This window comes from Setaria italica, chromosome IX (assembly GCF_000263155.2).
Source record: "Setaria italica strain Yugu1 chromosome IX, Setaria_italica_v2.0, whole genome shotgun sequence".
Lineage (NCBI taxonomy): Eukaryota > Viridiplantae > Streptophyta > Magnoliopsida > Poales > Poaceae > Setaria > Setaria italica.
Genome location: NC_028458.1, coordinates 132,371 through 151,613, shown reverse-complemented (window position 1 = coordinate 151,613; position 19,243 = coordinate 132,371). Strand labels below are relative to the sequence as shown.

Here is a 19,243-nt window from a genome sequence, read left to right as displayed (position 1 = left end):
TGGGAACGAAAGGCGGGTGCGACGGCGGGGAGCTCCGGTGTTCCGGTACCGGCGGGCTCCCTGGCGGGCAACGGGCGGCACGGAGAGCTTCACGGGGTGGTGCGGAGGCGATTGGGGATGGTGGCGAGTGAGGGCGCTAAGCGGAAAGAGGGTCTCCACGACGGGGTGCGCGGCGGCGCGAAGCAGAAAGCAGAGCAGAGGCGAGCTCGGGTGCGGGGAGCTTCGGGCGGCGCATTGGTGCTATTTATAGCGCCGAGAGGGAGCGGGGGAGTGAGGCGAGGCGTCGGCGTGGCTCAACGGATAAGACCGGAGGGTGCGGTGGGGCTGCGGGCAAGCCATTGGCAGAGGGGCGCCATTGGCAACGGGCGCGGAAGCTCCGAGATAGGATCTTCGGCTCACTGGACGCGGGCGATTTGGGGTGCGGAGTAGCGGCTTTGCCGGGCGGAGGGTTGGCGAGTCGGGCGCCGTCGAGTCGCTGTCGGGGTGGCGCATTGGGCGGAGGTGCGGAGCCAGCGGGCGGCGGCGGCGTGGTGCAAGTGGAGAGGTAGAGCTTGGCGCGCGGTTGGGCAAGGGAGATCACGGGGAGGGAAAGAGGTAGGCACGCCGCTTGATTGGGTAGCCAGGGCTCGTCGTCCTGTCGAGTCCGAGATGGGGGTTGGTTGGCGGCGAGCCGCCAGTGAGTAGAGGCCACGCGGTGGGCGGTGCACGAGCGAACGTGTGGGCGCATTCTGGGTGGGGTGTGCCTCGGGGCAGGCCAAAAGGGCCAGGTTTGGGAGTCTTTTGCTCAAAATTTTTCAAAAGAACTCGTGAAACTCAAAAATAAAACATGTAGCCCTATTGTCCAACTCAAAATTTTACAAAAAAGAGTTTTCTCAAAAACGAAACAGATTTGAAGTTACGAGGCTCCAAAGTCGGTGGGAACGCGCTGCTCTCAGACTTAGGCGTTTCAGCAATTTGGCTGATTTTGAGGAATTTTGGCCGGTTTCGATGCAACTTTTGAGGGGTTTAGGATTTGAATTAGGAAAGGGTGTTATTGAAGGAATTGTTCTTTGATCTTAGGACTTCAACTTATATTTGGGACTTTTTTCGATTTCAGTTCAACTTTTAGGAGGATCGGGTCTGCGAAGATGCGCACTCTGGACGTTCTTCTAGACTTATATAGAAATGTATTTGTGCTGGTTTGACTATTTTGAGTGACTTTGACCAAGCTTTTGAATAGGTTTGGTTGTGGATTAGACTTTGGTCAGTATAACAAAGTTGTAATACACTTGCAGCACTACAACTTCTATTAGGGGTTTGACTCGAGTTTAGATATAGAATTGTAAGATAACAGGTTGCAAAGTTGAGGAAAAATATGAATTTCAGGACTTAGGTCATTTGTAGGACTTTGATGTACTCCTGATTTGATTCGTGTTTTTGATCTTCTCCCACTCCAAATTAGACAAAGTGCTATTAATAAATTCTATTTGGACAAAAAAATTTAAGTTTGTATATAAAAACTCAAGTTTCCTATTTAACCTCAAAAATGAGCTTTTTAGGGGCAATTTGGACATTTCACTTCCTCTACTTAGTGACTAATGACTTTCTTTAAGTTTAACCACACCTAATTAAGGTAGGGTTGTTACAAATTGTCATCAAGGAGCAGACCACCATCGATGAATCGCCTGGAGCTGTTGAAGGTAAACGAGTCTGGAGCTGAAGATATCGCTGATCCTGTGAAAGAAGCATCGCCGGCAAGAGGACAGCTCGAAATACTACGGCCCAGAATGGCAGCTCCAGCAGGTTGGGCTGGGATGGGCCTCTCTTTCTGTTCCTCGTTGCTTGCGAGTGCAGCTCCAGCGGGGGGGGGGGACTCATCTCCTTCCTGCTGCTAGCCTGCTACCCCTCTCTCTCTCGTCTGCCCCCCTCCCATCTAAAGCTTTCTAGCGATTCCTGGCGTTCCTCTTCCGATTCGCCTCCTCCGTTTGCGGCGGATAGGATTTGGATTTTCGGATCGACCGACGAATCCATCCATGGCGCGGACCAACTGGGAGGCCGATAAGATGTGAGTATCCTTGCTTGCTTGTTCGATCTGCTGCTGCTGATCCCATCCACCATCCACCGTCTGTAGGCTCGACGTCTACATCTACGACTACCTGGTCAAGCGCAACCTTCAGGCCACCGCCAAGGCCTTCATCGCCGAGGGCAAGGTCGCCACCGACCCCGTCGCCATCGACGCCCCCGGCGGCTTCCTCTTTGAGTGGTGGTCCATCTTCTGGGACATCTTCCACTCCTCCACCGCAAAACCAGCCTCCTCCTCCGCCTCCGGTCCTCCCCTTCACGATGTACGTACGGCCTTCTTTGTCATCGCCCATGCCCCACCACACCTTCTCAACTAATTAACTACTGCTGCTTGCTAGATCAACAAGTCGAGGGAGCACCAGATGAGGCTCCAGCTACTGCACCAACACAACGCCGCCCAACTCCACACCAGAGGACCTGACGTCTCCGCCGTCCTCGCTTCCAAAATGATGGAGGACCGCATCAGGAACCCCAACCCGGCCGACTCTGACGCATCACAGCATCTCCTAGACGCAAATAGGATCGCACTTCTCAAGTCACCACCTAACCAAACTGGGTAACAAACACTCTCATCATCCTATCCTATGTATCATCATATAAATGTAACACATATGATTCCTTTCAGGCCACCCCCTATGCAGCAGCAGCAGATTCACCCAAGAAACCAGCAACTTGTAACATACCCCTTCCACCTTTTATCTAATCTCCTCTCATTGCAAGCAAACTTGTTAAATACCCCTTATACTCTATCCATCAATCTTCAAGGACATCAAGCCCGATGTTGCTATGCCACAGAGAACAGTGCCAGCGGACCATTCTTCATTATATGCATCAGGGATGATGCACCCAAAACCTCCATTACTCGCCGCTGGTTCGTAACTTACCAACTCCCAGCAATTGAATTACCGTTGCATCTGTTTCTGCTTCTGCTCATGTAAACCAATTGTAAACTCAATCCTCCCAGTTCCTAACATGTCAAAAACGGGCACCTTTCATGCTTTTTTCCTTCCTTGTAGGTGCGAGAGGCACCAATATGTCGTGGTTAGGATTTTGATAAGAGCAACCTAATGCAACTTAATCTGTGGCATGAAGACCAATTTGCCAATAACTGTGTCACAAAAACAAACCAACCTTCCTAATGGCTAGTACTACTAACCTCTTGTGGAAAATCGGCAGGCTAGAATGGTTTTCATACAATTGAGTTGAAACTTCCTCCAACTAGCACATAAATATACGGGTTCATTGCCAGAAGAATCACGGAAATTAGTAAACCATATTCGCATTTAAAAATGGCAGGGGGCCTCAAAGACCTGGCACTGCTGTTCTGTTCACCTGAAATCAAAGTGTAGGTTCGATTAAAGTAGGAAGTACTGCAGTAGGTATAGATGGATAATTCAGAAGCCCCCTAGGCCTATAACATTAATGATTTGGTGTCTCTGTCTGAGTTGGCAGTCATAATACTGTTGACCTGCTTGATACTAATTTTCTTGCAATTCATTACCCTCCAATTAGGACTAAATCAAGCTGGAGGAAGTGTGCCGCTCAAAGGCTGGCCTCTAACGGTGAGTTCATAATTCTGTCTATGTTTGCATATCTGTCTGCTTTTGGATGCTTACATATGTTTGTTGTTTGCTAAAGGTCACAGGTATCGACCAACTCCGGTCCAATTTTGGTGCGCAGAAGCAGTTGGTGCCATCTTCAAACCAGTTCCAACTTTTGTCACCACAACAACAGTTGATTGCTCAGGCACAAACACCGAATGACCTTACTAGAATGAGTTCTCCAGCACCATCTGCTTCACCGAATGTTCGATCAGATGATCCGGATTATTTGATGAAGGTCAGTGCGTAATCAGTTTAGTTTAACTTGGTAAACTGAGTCAAACAAAATGTATGATGTTTGGTTTTGCCATCAAATATTATATTCTTCTGTTGATTTTGTTTTTCCTGAGAAATTCGCCCCTTTCACTGCTTTTTTTTTCTGTGCTGCCATTGACTGTACATATTTGCAATGTTTTAGTTGAAGATGGCCCAGATGCAGCAGCCCTCAGGCTACCGGCCTATGGAATTGCAACAGCCGCAACAACAGGTGGTGAAGAACATCAAGTTTCTTTGTAGCCTCTTGTGGCAGATACTAAACGAGTTTACCTATTTTCTTGTCATCCAGAACACTAGAAAGCGGAAGCCAACTTCTTCTGGAGCAGCTAATAGTACTGGCACAGGAAATACTGTTGGGCCTTCTCCTCCATCAACTCCATCCACTCATACTCCAGGTGGTGGGGTACCAGTGACTAGCAATGCTAATATTTTACAGAAGAGTTCAATGATTTGCGGCACGGATGGAACCAGTGGACTTGCCTCGTCCTCAAATCAGATGGTATGATTCTGTTGATGCTTTTGTGCCGATGCTTTCAATCTCTACAGCTCTGTTTGTGATTAAGTGAGTTCTGTTACTGACAGGATACTTTGGATAGTTTTGTTGATTTTGATGAAAATGTTGATTCATTCTTGTCGAATGATGATGGAGACGGAAGAGACATGTTTGCAGCATTGAAAAAAGGGTCTTCAGAGCACAATTCAGAGTCCTTAAAGGGTAAGTATTTTAACCTTGGAGCTATAATGTGCTCTGAAAAGAAAAAAACATAGTTCAGAAGCTGTACATCGGGGTAATTTATCAATTTGCTATTATGAGGGGGGTGAGTAGCATACAATTTGCTATCCTGGACCACTATCAGTGAGTCAGATAACCCTACATGTCAGCGAGAGGGTAATTGCACCTGCATCATAATGGCATAAAGTTGAATGCTCCTGTTCTTTTTTTTTTTGTGTAGGTCTCTCCTTGAGTGAGGTAGGTAACAACCGCACAAGCAACAACAAGGTTGTTTGCTGTCACTTCTCTACAGATGGAAAGTTATTAGCTAGTGCTGGCCATGAGAAGAAGGTAAAATGTTCTAACTTTGGATATACCTGATAGTTTCTCTTGCAGCAAGTTGCCGGTAAGTTTCAGGTGGTTCGAACGTTATCTTTGTAATGCAAACTTTATTTTTAAATTACGATGATGCATTTCAATTTAGCATTTAGTTTCATCAAAGTTGTCACTGCTGACTATATTCACAATTATGTTTTCACGTCCCAGTAAGAAAATTGTTTACATGTCATATCTTCTGTACACATTTTTCGTCAGTTTATTTTTGAAGCCGAACAATTTTTTTTCTGCCTTAGTTTGAGGAAGGCTGCCTTTTTCTTTTTGAGTCTCGGTTGGTGAAGTATTTCTGTAATTTATGAAATTATTTTTCTCAACTCTTTATGTATTGATGTTTTGATGATGTTATAGGTCTTCCTCTGGAATATGGATAATTTTAAGATGGATACCAAAATAGAAGACCACACAAACTTTATCACAGACATAAGGTTCAAAACTAATTCCACTCAGTTGGCTACATCATCTTCTGATGGAACTGTTCGACTTTGGAATGCTGCTGATGTGAGCAATTCTTACTGTCATATATCTGCAAGATCAGTTACGACTATATTTTATTTAATTGTTAGGTGGATGCCTATTTGAAACCAAGAAATAAACCAAATATGTCAAGCTGAAGGTACTATGTAGGAAATAAATGTTAGCATTTTTGGATGGTGTCCATGTGGTGCAACACCTTTTTGCCAAACTTTGCCTAAGGTGTGGCTAACAATTTGTCTGCGAGGTTTGGCTAAGATACGAATCCATAACGGGTGGGCTATAGAGTTGAGAAAGTATGGCATGCAACAATTGTAGCGGAGAACCTAACACTTGCCTAAGAAACTGTGGCGCACCTAACCTGTGTCGTGACAAGTAGTGACACCATCCAAACAGGCCACTGATGAGTTTGAATCTGGCAGCTTCCTTAGATTATTCTAGTTACTTCATGTCTTCAAATCCCTCTGGCCCTGTCTCTGCAGCCTCTTTTTTTAAAATATCCTAAAAAAATTACAGCTGAATATGAGATATTTGTTAAGGCCTAAGGGTAGAATTGCTAGATATCAATATAAACTGGTCCTTTTCACGAGATTATGCACACCTGATCAGTGACCACTTACTGCATATGGAATAGGAGGAGTGAGGGACACTGCTTTATTTTTACTGGACGTAGCTACTGGCCACCATTTCCTGGTCCGTCTCACCGCCTGACCACTTGCTGCATATGGACGAGGAGTAAAGGACACGGGCTTTATTTTTACTGGACATAGCTGCTGGCCACACTGTTTGAATTCATTTTTATGTGGCGATAGAAAGACCTTGATATTTTTTTTAGTTCTTGTTGATCTATGTTTGCTTCACAACATTGTTGGCTCAACTGTCATATAGCGTGATTAATACTGTAGTGGTACCCTAAGTTCATGACTATTCCGCTTTTGTAGGAAAGTGGCACTTTACAAACTTTTCATGGGCATACCTCTCATGTAACGTCAGTAGATTTTCACCCAAGATTGACAGAGGTTCTTTGCTCTTGTGATGACAATGGAGAAATTCGCTTCTGGAAAGTTGGTCAAACTACATCGACCCATGTTTTAAGGGTTGGTCCTTGACGCATGCCTCCCATCTTCACAAACCATTGACCCTTGCTGTAGTTCAATAATAGGGATGTACTTTTTTTGACAATGTGGTACAGGCGAAGCAGGGTGGTACCGGAAGAGTCAGGTTTCAGCCACGAAGTGGGCAGCTCCTAGCTGTGGCAGGTGGAAGCATGGTGAACATTTTTGATGTTGAAAAGCAGGCAAACTTACCCTCTCCAGCAAAGGTAATCAATATGTCTGAGATGGTTAACGTTATGCAGAATTTGCAATGCAAAAGTAGCTGAGTGTTCCTTTTTCTATAATCTGATTTAGGGTCACAACAGTGAGGTAAACTGTGTGTGCTGGGATGAAAGTGGTGAATATCTGGCTTCTGTAAGTCAAGACACTGTGAAAGTGTGGTCAGTATCGTCAGGAGCGTGCATTCATCAGCTAAGATCTCATGGGAACCAATATCAGTCATGCGTGTTCCACCCGAGATACCCAAAAGTGTTGATTGTTGGTGGTTATCAGGTAAATGAAATGCTGCCTGTAACGACATGCCATGCCAGCAGACGATGCGTGCGCTGATTGTTTGATCTGCATGCAGACGCTGGAGCTATGGAGCTTATCGGATAACCAGAGGAACCCAATCCAGGCGCACGAGGGGCTGGTAGCTGCTCTGGCACACTCCCCGTTCACGGGGATGATTGCCTCTGCCAGTCATGACAGATACGTGAAGCTCTGGAAGTAGCTAGAAACTAAAGGTGATGGATGGATTGATTGATTGATTATACACTCACTAGTCGTCTATCTAGTCCTCCTAATAATTATAAAATGTACTTATGATGATCAGTTTACTTGTGTTACATAGCGCCTGTTCATTCCTTTGGTGACTTGATTAGCTATACACTTTTGAGTTTTGAGGGCTGTACATGAATGATTATATTGGGCTGATAGGCTATAATTTGTGCTACTGTGCTGGTGTAACTGTATGTAGCAGAGAAGGACAATGAATACAGAATTTCATTTCTCATGAGAATATAATTGATAGGATAAATGGGCCGGCCTGGGCACACAGCAGCAGGAAAGGAAAGTGATGGGCGGGCCATCATCATATTCATATCATGTACTCTTATCTATTTACTCCAGTTAGTAAGTAGAAGAAGAAGGTGGTGGTTTAGTTTGCTGATGATGCCTTGAGGCCCTTCCTGAGCACCAACACGCCGCCACCTGAAGGTGAAGGTGCTGGTGCGGATGCTGCTGGGTGCTTTGGTGGTGCCGCCGCCGCCGACGCCGTCGTGCTCATTGTTGCAATCCCTGATCATATATAAAGTTCATTGTTTTTGAAATAGATCGAATGTTCATCTCCATTCACTGAACAATACTACTGACCGGCTTGTCCCATGCATGCGCTGGCGCAGGAGAGCTTGCAGACGATGGGCCATCCAATGCAGGCGGCTTCGCACTCGTCGCGGCAGTTGCCCAGCGCCGCCCGCGGGGACGACGCCACCACAACCAACCACAGCAGCAGCGCCGCCGCCGCCGCCGGTGTCTTGGTCGCCATCTCCGACGATCTGATGCTAGCTTATTCTCTTCTCTTCTCTCTCCACGCGGCCTCACGCACTTGCTTCTTGCAGGTACGCGCGCGGAGAGAGAGAGAGAGATGACGACGTTGACAAGATCGGAGGAGGAGAAGGACGACGCCCTATGGCATCCATCTCCCCTGCTTTATATACATGCAGACTCGATGCATGCAGCCACAAACTAAAAAGAAAATAATAACTGTACGGCATGTTATGCATGCAGCCACAAACTAAAACAGACGGGACGGCAACGGTGGAGCTGCACCCTCGGGTGTGCTTGTGCTTCTCGTGTGTGTGTGTGTGTGTCTATTTTTTTTTTTAAAAAATTATTTCATATAAGGAAGACCGTGCTCGGCTGTGTATGTACAAAACTGCTGGCCACCAGTACTAGCTTGTTATTGCTACACATTGACGATAGCATCCATTGCAAATTGCAGCAGGACGTCTTGTCTTTTCTAAAATAACAAAATCAATATATTTAGAAAAGCCAAAATTAGGACGGAGGGAGTATGCAGCTGCATCATTCTACACTATTACAATTTACATGTATTTTTATGGTATATAGTAATATCACTTAAACAACAAACTGCGACTATAACAGCTTGATCGATGAGGAGGTTGGGAGGAGATGATGGATGCAGCAGGTACTACGTACTCCCTCAATCAATCAAAAGAGATGCGCATATATAGAATAGAATGCACATGCCACCCCTACAAAGACTAAGTACCAACCAACCTAATATTTGTCAACCACCTCATCATCCATCCCAGATACATGTTCATAACATACTAAAAAATGTACGTATATTGCAGGCGTAGTTACACACAGTCACTGGATCGGAAACAAAGCATAATATATAGTAGCTGTAGGTGTTACCGTATCATCTGCTCCCTCCGTTCCAAATCGTAGGTCACTATGACTTTTCTAGATTCATAGATACACTATATCTAGATAAACCTAACAAAAAAAAGTTAAAATGTTCCAAATTGTCGGGAGTATTCTGGTAATTACTTGATATATAAATGTAAGGTTATTTAGTTTATGTTTCCTTTTGTTCTCTGCTTTCTAGGTACAAAACAAAACAACCAGGAATGTCCCTACACAATACTCCAGATGACAAATAAAAGGCCGACCTAATCAAGATGGCCTTGTGTATGTCACAGACTGTGATGTTGGCAGCGCAACGAACGAAACACCATGGACCTCAGTTTTTCTAATAAGCTTTCCCTAATTGTGCTGCTACATGCACACACCCACACAATTATTATTAAAAATTAAGTCAATTTATATTGATATACTACTGTGTAGACAGTCCCATTTTGATATGATGCACGGTGGTAGGTTTGTGCGTTTTATATATATTTGCTCTCATTTTTTTTGGAAAAAAAATATAAAGATGATTCGAAGTTACAAGCACAGCTTTCACTTTCCAAATGAAATTGAGACGTCATGATCCCTTAGAAACGAATCTGCTGCGTGCCCCTCTCTCGTCTAATCTGCTGCAGCCACCAACTAAGCGAAAAAGGCTGACGTATCCTCTTTTCCACCTTTCTACTTGTTCATGCCCATTTCTGCTTGTGTTTATGTACAATCTTCTGTTATATAAATAATGAATCTCTCTAGTTTTTTTTTCAAACTAAAGAATCTCTCTTGTTTTCCTCTTCAACAATCTATTCATCAGCCTATTCAGCCTTGCTAGCCAAAATGGGAGAGTAGTAACCCCCGTGACATGAACGTTTTATTTTTTTTTGGAAAATTATGAACGTTTTATTTTTTTTGGAAAAATTATGAACTTTTTATTTCGTGTGGCATAATATAAATAAAAGCAAAAGCAAGCAGCAGCAGCAGAGCTCTCTCCACCCTTGTCTGGTTGTATGTCTGCAGTCTGCACTGCACTCAACAACCACCCACACTCTCTACCTCTTTCTCTGCCTCCCCATATTTCATTATTTATTTTCCCGATTGCTATTTATCTCTTCTTTGATTCTTTAATTGCTCATGTTCTTCGGTTCCCTTTCGTTTTCTATCGTAATTCTCAGCATTTTCCTCCTCCAAAATCAGTAATCTTCCTTGCACTCTAGCATCCCCTTAGTCTTCTGATCCATTCCTGCAAGATCTGATACCCAAGGGGGATCGACTACAACTGTTCTGCAATGAGGCCGGAGACGCGGCTTGAATCGGCGGTGTTCCAGCTCACCCCGACCCGCACCAGGTGAGCTACCGGATCTGCTCAAGAAACTCGCAGCGATATTTCTCGGTTTCATCTCAAGAACTGCTTGCTCTTCTTTTTTGTGTCGTCTGACTGGTTAATACCGTGTCGGTCCTCTGTTGTGTGGCGTGTTGCCAAAAATGGGGCGACCTCTGGATGCTCTGGCATATATATGGCAAAGCCGCCATCTTTGTTCCACCTGGAAGCCGCCGATGGTTATTTCTCCGTGAAATGGCAAAAGCTTTCGCCTTTGCCTCATATGTAGGCTTCACTGTCTCAATGCTGTGTGTGGCGCGCATAACTGCGGTGCTATAGATCTGATGTGCTCATGCTCTAAATTGTTTTCTGATCGGATACTAGGGACACAACCTAGGTCCTATTTGTATACGAAAAGCTGCTTGTTTGTTTGTTTCAGCTTGCGATTGTAAAAGCTATAATTCACAATCCCAACCGAAACAGACAGGGGGGCTTACCATCGTTTGTAATGGCCAATGCTTCTGCCATTGTGGCGAAGTAGCAAGCATATCATAATAGTTTATTTCTCTCTTCTCCCCATCTTTTGTAGGTGTGACTTAGTTGTGGTGGCAAATGGATGGAAGGAGAAGATAGCCTCTGGTTTGCTGAACCCATTCGTCGCGCATCTTAAGGTTGCACAAGAGCAGATTGCCAAGGGAGGCTATTCAATCACACTTGAGCCGGATCCAGAGATTGATGCGCCATGGTTTACCAGGGGCACAGTGGAGAGGTTGGTGCTCGGTTTCTCTTCATCTTGCCACCCAATTGCATTTCACAGCGTCAGGGGTGGCGATTTGCATCTTTTTGTTTAGATTATCGGGGTGGTGATTTGCATGGTTGGCCTTGGCAGGTTTGTTCGTTTTGTGAGTACACCGGAGGTCCTGGAGCGGGTCACAACAATAGAGTCTGAGATATTGCAGATTGAGGATGCCATTGCTGTCCAGGGCAACGACAGCCTTGGTTTGAGATCTGTAAGTAGACATCTGTGCTGGATAACTTGTGATTAACATAGTAATATCAGAAAGATGAGATGTTCTTATTTGCACTTTGTTAGGTGGAAGACCATAACGGGAAATCGGTGGATTGCATGGAAGGTCAAACACCGATGCGCATTTCTTGTTTCTTTCATCATGATCCGTAGAAAAAACAGCATATCTTGAAGCTCTTTGTTTTATCACCTAAGTACTCAGCAATGCTTACTTATTACTGAGAAAAAAAATACTTTTTGTATTTCCTTGAACAAAAACTTGGCAAATTGCAATGCAGGATGTACTTTTAGAATTTATTCGTTATTAGGGTTTGCTGCAAATTGAGTTGTAGCATCAGGCACATATGTTGAATTTGGTACAGATAGATAGCTTTAATTTTCAATACACTAGGCTGCACAAGGAAAATGCCAACATATATATTGGTTTATGCATGAGCAACCTTCAGTAGTGCTTATCAATTGTGAAATTAATTGTTTTAGTTTTAGCTAGCTCACTGGAAGCTGTACATTTTGAGATGGGGGCTAATTATCGCGTTGTGCATTTTTAAGAAGAGATCGTTCTCTTCTGCTTTAAAAATTAGTTACATGTTTCAATAAGGATGGATATGAGCTGCAACTTGATTTGGAGATGGCTCTTGTATTTTTTTTTTCTTGCCTTGTTGCTGAATGTCCTTGATCCATCTGCTTACAGGTAGTAAGACAATTTTCGATCCTGATGCAGATATGGCGCTTGTTCCATATAAGGTAAAGTTGTATGGATAAACTCGCCTTTTCTTTCTGCAAAAGAGTCAGGGTATAAATGTGTTATCTAATTCTGAGATTCCATATTGTTGGCAGGCTGGCACACAGCCAACTCTACCAGTGCAGAATAACGGTGCTACTCAGGAGGAGAATTCAAAGTACTTATGTCTAAAACATCCCTTTTTGTTTTCTGTAATGTGGTACTTTAAGGTTTTTCATGTATGGCAACAAAACTTTTTTTTTTGAAATGGAATCTTCATGGATAATACATAATGTTATGTTTAAAATAGAACTAATCTTCATTTGTTGAGTAACATATGCTCCATTTAATGAAGAAATGTATATACTTCTAGCATCATCATCATTTGATTCTTTTACTATGCTTATTTTTTTCTTAGATAAGGGAGACACACCAGTGTATATGGCCGGGATCTGTTTAATTTTTGGATGAGTTGTTTTTGTTTCTGGAGCGTTCATCTTTTTTTTTGCATGCTGAATTTAACCGCGTTACAGGATGCTGTTAATACAATCATCTTATTACACACTTCGTATTTTGTAGAGCTCAATTGCTCAGAGTGTTGGAGACTCGCAAAACAGTCTTGCGTAAAGAGCAGGCTATGGCCTTTGCACGTGCTGTAGCAGCAGGGTTTGATATTGACAACTTGGTGTATTTGATCACATTTGCAGAGCGTTTTGGTGCTTCTCGCTTGATGTAAGTATAGCCTTCTTATGTCTAATAAATAATTTGCCTGATAGGTTGGATATCTCATTTTGAGTATCCTGTACATCTGTCTCATGACGATAGGACTGCTAAATTATCTGCACCTGACTCTGTAGCATATCTATTTGCTGTTTTCTTGGATTCTACTCTGGCGACAGTATAATGTGGGAGCCAGGAGGCTATTTTCCAAATGTTGAAATTGTTGAGAGAATTCAAATATCGGAAGTTGTTGCAATATGCAAATAGCTTCAACTATATGGCTTTATCAGTTGATCACATATCATTGTTGAACCATGCTGTGGATGGTTCTTTCATAGACTGAGTAAAGTGCACTGCGGTCCCTAAACTTGTTATGGGGCATTATCTGGGGTCCTGAACTATTAATTTGAGTTCCATGCACCTAAAGTTTTTAAGTGTTTGTGTTTTGCCCGAGGTCCAAACCTTCTTAGTTGATACCTGATCGTTTACATGGCATGCTGACTATGTGCCATCTTGGACACTAAATGCTGCACCCACAAGTCAGTGGTGTGGGTCATCTCTCCCTCATCTCTCTGCCGTGGGTACCATCAGAATCTTTGTTTGTTTATTGGCTGTCATGTGGGGGCTAGTTGTGATATGAATGATGGGTTCGCAAAATTAGGGTGACCTGGATGGCATGGAGATGGCAAACAGGTGGATCAACAGTAATTAGTGACTTAGGGAGGTTTGGACCTCTAGTGAACCACTTCGCAAGTTCAGGGACATGAAACTACAAATTAATAGATTGGGTACCTAGGACTCACGCCCATACAAGCGCATAAACTTACTGCTGTTTGACCTCCTTGACTAAGTTACAAACAGTTGCCTGAAAGCAAATTTTCACAGCGTTAACATTAAATCCTTTCATGCTAACCGCTTTGGTGTGCTTTCAACAAATAGGAAGGCATGTACACATTTCATTGGATTGTGGAAGCAAAAGCATGAAACCGGACAATGGATTGAAGTTGAACCTGAAGCAATGTCTGCACGCTCGGAATTTGCTCCCTTTAATCCTTCTGGCATTATGTTTATGGGGGACAACATGAAGCAAACTATGGAAACCATGTCTGTTTCCAATGGAGATGCAAATGGAGAAGATGCTTCTAAAGCAGGTATATTTTGATGTCTTAACACCCTCCAAGCTAATAGACTCATGCTGTTTGGTGCAATGACCAACTTACATTCTAAAAAGCTCATAACAACTTATTTTTCCATGAGTTTGGATAATTACTATCCAGGAACATTTTCTTTTGATGGATGCTGGATTTCCTATTCATTCATTATTTGCACAACTGTTGATTCAACTCCTTGAAGCTATTTGTCCCATGCTTGATTTTAGAGTTGTTTTCCCATTAATGACTGAATAAAAATGTCCTTGGATCTCAGCAATAACTTGTGTTGCTTGACAGATCAGAGGACATCTCAGCACTCTGGAGCACCCCATGAGTTCTTCCATGGTCCATATCAGTCAGCATATCCACCGTGGGCAATGCATCCACCTTACTCTATGCAAGGCATGCCTTACTATCCTGGAATGAACCCATATTACCCTTCCCCCTACCCCTCAATGGACGATACTAGGCACCACCACTCAGAAAGGAGAGCATCAAAGAAACACTCCTCAGATAGCAAGGACTCAGAAACTTCAGATGATGGAAGTGACCAGAGCGGTTCAGAGAGGGAGACTTCTTATGGTCACAGGTCCCATAAAAAGGATAAAAGGACAGGCAAGAAGAAGCCCAGTGTGGTTGTCATACGAAACATAAATGTAACATCAAAAAGGCATGGATCATCGGACAGTGAATCACAAACAGGTTCAGATGTAGCATCTGAGGACAGCGATGATCTGAACACCAAGTCTAGAAAGAAAAAGAATAAGAGCTCAATTTCAAAGAAGAAAGATGCTAGAAAGATCATTCTTGAGTCTGCAGATGAATATAATAAGGATGAAATGTCGAATGGGCAAGATGGAGACCCAGGGAACTGGAATGTCTTCCAGAGTTTCCTGCTAAGAGCTGATGAGAAGACAAGAGATAATGATACCGACCTATTCGCCAGTGAAAAAGAACCACCCCCAGCAAGGAGGAAGGAGAGCACAGGCATTGATGATTCTATTCTCTTGGCAGAGCGAGATTCTGCTGGTGCCAATGAACGTAGTACAGTAGGTTTCAATATAGAAAATGGGAGGATTAGGCCACAGCAGATGCTGTCTGGTGATGAACTTATGATGTCGGGGGAAGGTAGTGGTGTTGCTAGTGATTGCATAAAGGAGATTGAAGCTGGAGATGGGAGATACAGAAGAGGTGCAAGTGATGACTTCATGATTTATGGACAGGAAAAGTCAATGCACAGAGGGAGTTCTTTGGACCCTCTTGCAGAGGCACAGTACAAGAACCCCAGCCTGGTGGAAAAAAATGCGCACAGCATGGCAGATGAGTCCTTTATGATACCTCTTAGGTTCACCTCAGAGGATAATCTTGGACCAGAAAGCCGTACTGCAATTGACATAGATGTTGAGCTTCCCTCAACTGTTCAAAAGGTATCAGATGCTAAAGCTGGTGAGCAGCTTTTCTATGAGCCAGATGAGTTGATGCCAGAGCGTGGATGTGAAGACATTTCATTTGGATATGATCCGGCACTGGATTATAACAGTCAGATGCAGAGCCAACCTGCTGCCATGGTTGTAGATGCACCTGTGGAAGAGGCAGCATTGAGCAATGTGGATGAAGTAAAGCCAGAGAAAGATAAGCGGCTAAGAAGTTCACAGGAGAGTTTGGATAAACGAAGGAAAGATGCTTTAGTGAGGCGATTATCATCATCAAAAGGCCCAATGACTGATGCACAGAAACGTGCACAAAACTTGCGAGCATATAAAGCGGATCTTCAAAAGGCAAAGAAAGAGCAGGTATTGGTGCATTGATTTTTTTATACCCATCGATCCTTTTCTGCGAATTCTATCGTACATGCTTCTGCATAACAATGTATGATGCTCCTTGCCCCTCAGCATTTGTCCTTTTGACCTAGTTAGTGTTTTACACAGTTTACATTTTCACATACGATGTTCTCTTATTAGCTTGTCAAGAATCCTGTAGTTTTGATGCGAAATATGATTGTGAGCTTTATTTTTAAAACAACCAGAATGTCTAAATACTGCCTCTGCCCTCCAGTCTGACCTATCGTGATGCACCGCTTTAGTGTCCCAACCTTTCAGTGGTGTTGTTGTTCAAGGCCTCTCTGGTCTCATTCACCGCTGCTGTGATGTTCAGTGTGTGTTCATTCAGTAAGCGTGCCAAGTAATCCCTGGTTGCTTGTGTCTTTGGTGTGAGAGGTTCATCTTCCTCACCTTGCTCACCTGCCATTGTTAGCAGAAAACAACCAAAAAAATACACCTTGCTCACCTGCCATTGTTAGCAGAAAACAACAAAAAAAATACAGCAAGATTATGTGTGCCTACCAACTACTAGGATGTAAAAAAGTGGGAAATTTGAAGGCACTCACACTCAAGCTCTTACCAAGTGCTTACAGCCTTACAGGTTCTTACCAAAACCAGCAGGTGGTGCAACTGGCAGCTGGGTCAGCCTCCAACGATGTTATTGAGGAAAAATGTCTGTTTAATCGGGATAAACAGATGTTTAATTGGGGACAACTGGCCACTGTGCAGTGTTTAAACGGGCTAAACCGCTGTTTAGGCATACAAATACAAGTGATTTAACATGAAGAATAACTCGAATTGGGGTAGTGATCCTTATTGTCCTGTCTTTTCTTATAATGGAGGTTTATTTATTGATAAATTAGTATAACCGGACAACTTTGGTTGCTGCTGCTAGATTTCTAATACTTTGCAACATTGAATTGGTGAATTTTCGCATTTCCAGGAAGAGGAACAGATCAAACGGCTAGAAAGGCTTAAGCTGGAGAGGCAAAAGAGAATTGCTGCAAGAAGTAGCACTTCCAGTGCGTCAACTGCACCACAGCAGCCAAAAGTGAAACCTTCTCCCAAGGTTTCTCCCAGTACCTACAAGAGCTCAAAGTTCAGCGATGCAGAACCTGCATCCTCTTCACCTCTCAGAAAACTTCCTGCCAAAACTACCACAGGGACTGATCCCCGAAAAACAGTAAAAGCAAGCAAACTAAATGATAATACAAATGCAGTTAGTAAGTCAACCTCATCGTTGACAGATGTGAAGAAGGAGAAAGGTGGGAGAGCTGAATCATCCAGTGAGCGATTGAAAAAGCTTGCTGAACCTAAAAACAACGGTTTGACTGACCATCCTTCGAATTCCAAGTCAGCAAGTGTGGACCACCCACGGAGAAGAAGCATGCCACAGGATACCCAGACAAAGAAAATTTCAGCTATAATGCAACTTGACCAGAGTAAATCAGCAACACTACCAGAACTGAAAGTAAAATCCCCACAAGCTCCTGCTGTTGTGAAAAATGGAGTAGCTGCCAAAGAAAAGAAAGAGGTTTCACATGGAGCTAAAGCTCCTACAACAGAAACTGCTGGTGTAAAGAAAACTGATGGTAACATCTCAAGGATGAACAGCAGTGATGATAGTGTGGTGGTTGAGAAGACCGTTGTGATGCTTGAAAATGAGGTGGTTTCAACACCTCTAGTCATTCCACATTCTGGAAGAAATGCAGCAAAGGAAACTTCTAGTGATGACAGGACAGAGAAGCCCAGCCCAGAATTGGAGTATGCTGCCATCAGGGGTCCACCTTCTCCACTTATTCTTCCAGATGCTGAGAGCCCTGTCACCAATGGACCTGATGACCAGGGGAACTCATATGAGGTATGGTCTTTATGCTGTTCTTTTCAGTTCTCATTCAAGCCTTTGTTCGTCGTGATCTGTCTCATCATTTCTCTGCATAGTATTTCTGATTTGGTATGTATGCGGTCTTCAATTCAATGGCCAAATTTGCTCCTTTACTATTAACTTGAATGCATCCTTTTATGATGGAATTATTATTTGATTACGGATCCCATAAGCTAGAGTTTTAAAAGAATGCCTGTTGTGACTAGGTGGTGACTGAGTGTCGAAAGGATGAACCTGAGAGGCCAACCTTGGCTGCCATGGAGAAACCCTACCAGGCCCCTTTTGCTAGGGTGACATCCCTGGAGAATGCTTCTGACTACAGTCAATTACCTGTGCAAGAATCTGGATCGCTTGTGCATGTGGATAGCATTAAGGCTCGAGTACCTGAGCCTGTGTACTCAGTTTCAGTTGAGGGCAATGAGGTAAATGAAAAACCTCGAAGCAAAGAGCCAAAAGGCTTCAGGAAACTTTTGAAATTTGGCAGGAAAAGCCAGGCATCAGCCTTGACTGAGGGTGCAATGGATTCCGACGCGTCTTCAGTTGATGATGCCCCAGCGGGAGAGGGTATGTAGTCCGTCCCAAATAGTTGACTTATTAAATAATGTTGTTTGCATAAGACCATTATATACCAAGGGGATTCTGCTAATATTGTTTAAGAAGAGGGAACAGTAGAAAATATCTTTCAGCGCTTAAATATGCCCATGCTTTTGTCAAGAATGCTCACCACATTGCCGTGTTTAATATTTCAGGGTCGATGCTGAAGAATCTTATTTCACAAGAGGATTCTAGTGCTTCTTCTAAAGGTTACTATTAATAGCACAAGCACAATTTGTCTTTTGAATGTATTTTCATATTCATATGCATTAATTGAATATTGTCACCAGTAAAATACTATTTTGTGAAGCGAAAACTCCTTTTCTTGGTCCCAATGCTCAAGCGGGAGCACTATCTGAATTTATTTCCAGAACTTGTTTGTGAAATACTCACTATGCTTGTTTGCTGCTGCAGCTTCTCGGTCGTTTTCCCTGCTGTCACCATTCCGCAGCAAGCACAAGGTGATTGTACTGTGAACATGGATCAACGGCAATTGGGAGGAATAGCACAGTACAGTACATACTTCTTGGGATGAGTTTGGAACAGCTTTGGTTTTCTTTCTAGTATATATATGTATACGTACATACTATATGGCGTCATCGTCTGTAAACAGCGTATGCGAAGTTCATGTATGATGGATGGATGATTGGTTTGTTGTACATTCCCTTGTTTCGTACCCAAACTATTTGTTTTGTTTTGTGTGCTGATACTCCAGCTGTACTACAGTTCTTGTATGGTTGTGGAAGGAATATAATACAGCCTGTCAGCAGATTTATTGATTCCAAAATCCCAAGTACAAATGGTTCACTCTTGAGATTATTCTAGGTCTAATGTGGACCTCCTAAAAATTTTAAGGAGACAGGTGCTAACTGGACCTTGAAATTTTTTTAAGGATCTAGGTGCACTTTATTAATAATTTTGTTTTATGATGCTTGCGGTCGATTACTCCCTTTAATTCCAAAT

At 43.4% G+C, this 19,243-nt stretch overlaps 3 protein-coding genes across 5 annotated transcripts; 2 read left to right on the top strand and 1 right to left on the bottom strand.

Moving 5' to 3' along the window:
- The first annotated feature begins 1,854 nt into the window (after nucleotides 1-1,854).
- LOC101784687 (transcriptional corepressor LEUNIG_HOMOLOG) lies at nucleotides 1,855-8,512 on the top strand. Of its 3 annotated transcripts, XR_002675804.1 has the most exons (17): nucleotides 1,855-2,044; nucleotides 2,111-2,324; nucleotides 2,400-2,617; nucleotides 2,687-2,735; nucleotides 2,827-2,932; nucleotides 3,574-3,623; nucleotides 3,700-3,900; nucleotides 4,081-4,437; nucleotides 4,521-4,653; nucleotides 4,892-5,001; nucleotides 5,395-5,544; nucleotides 6,459-6,614; nucleotides 6,710-6,838; nucleotides 6,927-7,124; nucleotides 7,201-7,357; nucleotides 8,015-8,149; nucleotides 8,231-8,512. XR_002675804.1 is itself a non-coding variant. In XM_014804544.2 (16 exons), exons 1-15 carry the CDS (start codon nucleotides 2,013-2,015, stop codon nucleotides 7,342-7,344), a joined length of 2,247 nt encoding a protein of 748 aa, XP_014660030.1. In that variant the 5' UTR covers nucleotides 1,855-2,012; the 3' UTR covers nucleotides 7,345-7,357; nucleotides 7,645-7,722. The 3 variants fall into 3 exon arrangements, 2 of the variants coding, with proteins under 2 accessions (XP_014660030.1, XP_014660028.1); XM_014804544.2 differs by lacking the exons at nucleotides 8,015-8,149; nucleotides 8,231-8,512 and adding an exon at nucleotides 7,645-7,722; XM_014804542.2 differs by lacking the exons at nucleotides 8,015-8,149; nucleotides 8,231-8,512 and having other exon boundaries at nucleotides 1,856-2,044; nucleotides 7,201-7,632.
- Nucleotides 7,677-8,270, bottom strand: LOC101785078. Its single transcript, XM_004980898.3, has 2 exons — nucleotides 7,986-8,270; nucleotides 7,677-7,910 (listed from the first exon to the last, which is right to left on the bottom strand). The coding sequence occupies exons 1-2, from the start codon at nucleotides 8,155-8,157 to the stop codon at nucleotides 7,771-7,773; spliced, it is 312 nt and encodes a 103-aa protein (XP_004980955.1). The 5' UTR covers nucleotides 8,158-8,270; the 3' UTR covers nucleotides 7,677-7,770.
- A 1,505-nt stretch (nucleotides 8,513-10,017) lies between the features above and the next one.
- Nucleotides 10,018-19,067, top strand: LOC101783885 (COP1-interacting protein 7). The gene is made up of 13 exons (XM_004980895.3): nucleotides 10,018-10,389; nucleotides 10,952-11,131; nucleotides 11,252-11,372; nucleotides 11,456-11,495; nucleotides 12,081-12,133; nucleotides 12,227-12,288; nucleotides 12,690-12,842; nucleotides 13,770-13,981; nucleotides 14,279-15,774; nucleotides 16,745-17,662; nucleotides 17,893-18,250; nucleotides 18,436-18,489; nucleotides 18,695-19,067. The coding sequence occupies exons 1-13, from the start codon at nucleotides 10,331-10,333 to the stop codon at nucleotides 18,754-18,756; spliced, it is 3,768 nt and encodes a 1,255-aa protein (XP_004980952.1). The 5' UTR covers nucleotides 10,018-10,330; the 3' UTR covers nucleotides 18,757-19,067.
- The last annotated feature ends 176 nt before the right edge of the window (nucleotides 19,068-19,243 follow it).

Coding starts and splice junctions, on each gene's coding strand:
- LOC101784687 (XM_014804544.2), top strand. CDS start 2,013: ATGGCGCGGACCAACTGGGAGGCCGATAAGAT. Junction 2,736..2,826: donor ACCCAAGAAACCAGCAACTT/GTAACATACCCC, acceptor TCAATCTTCAAG/GACATCAAGCCCGATGTTGC. Junction 3,624..3,699: donor TCAAAGGCTGGCCTCTAACG/GTGAGTTCATAA, acceptor TGTTTGCTAAAG/GTCACAGGTATCGACCAACT.
- LOC101785078 (XM_004980898.3), bottom strand. CDS start 8,157: ATGGCGACCAAGACACCGGCGGCGGCGGCGGCGCTGCTGCTGTGGTTG. Junction 7,911..7,985: donor CGCATGCATGGGACAAGCCG/GTCAGTAGTATT, acceptor ATATATGATCAG/GGATTGCAACAATGAGCACG.
- LOC101783885 (XM_004980895.3), top strand. CDS start 10,331: ATGAGGCCGGAGACGCGGCTTGAATCGGCGGTGTTCCAGCTCACCCCG. Junction 12,843..13,769: donor TTTGGTGCTTCTCGCTTGAT/GTAAGTATAGCC, acceptor TTCAACAAATAG/GAAGGCATGTACACATTTCA. Junction 15,775..16,744: donor AAAAGGCAAAGAAAGAGCAG/GTATTGGTGCAT, acceptor TCGCATTTCCAG/GAAGAGGAACAGATCAAACG.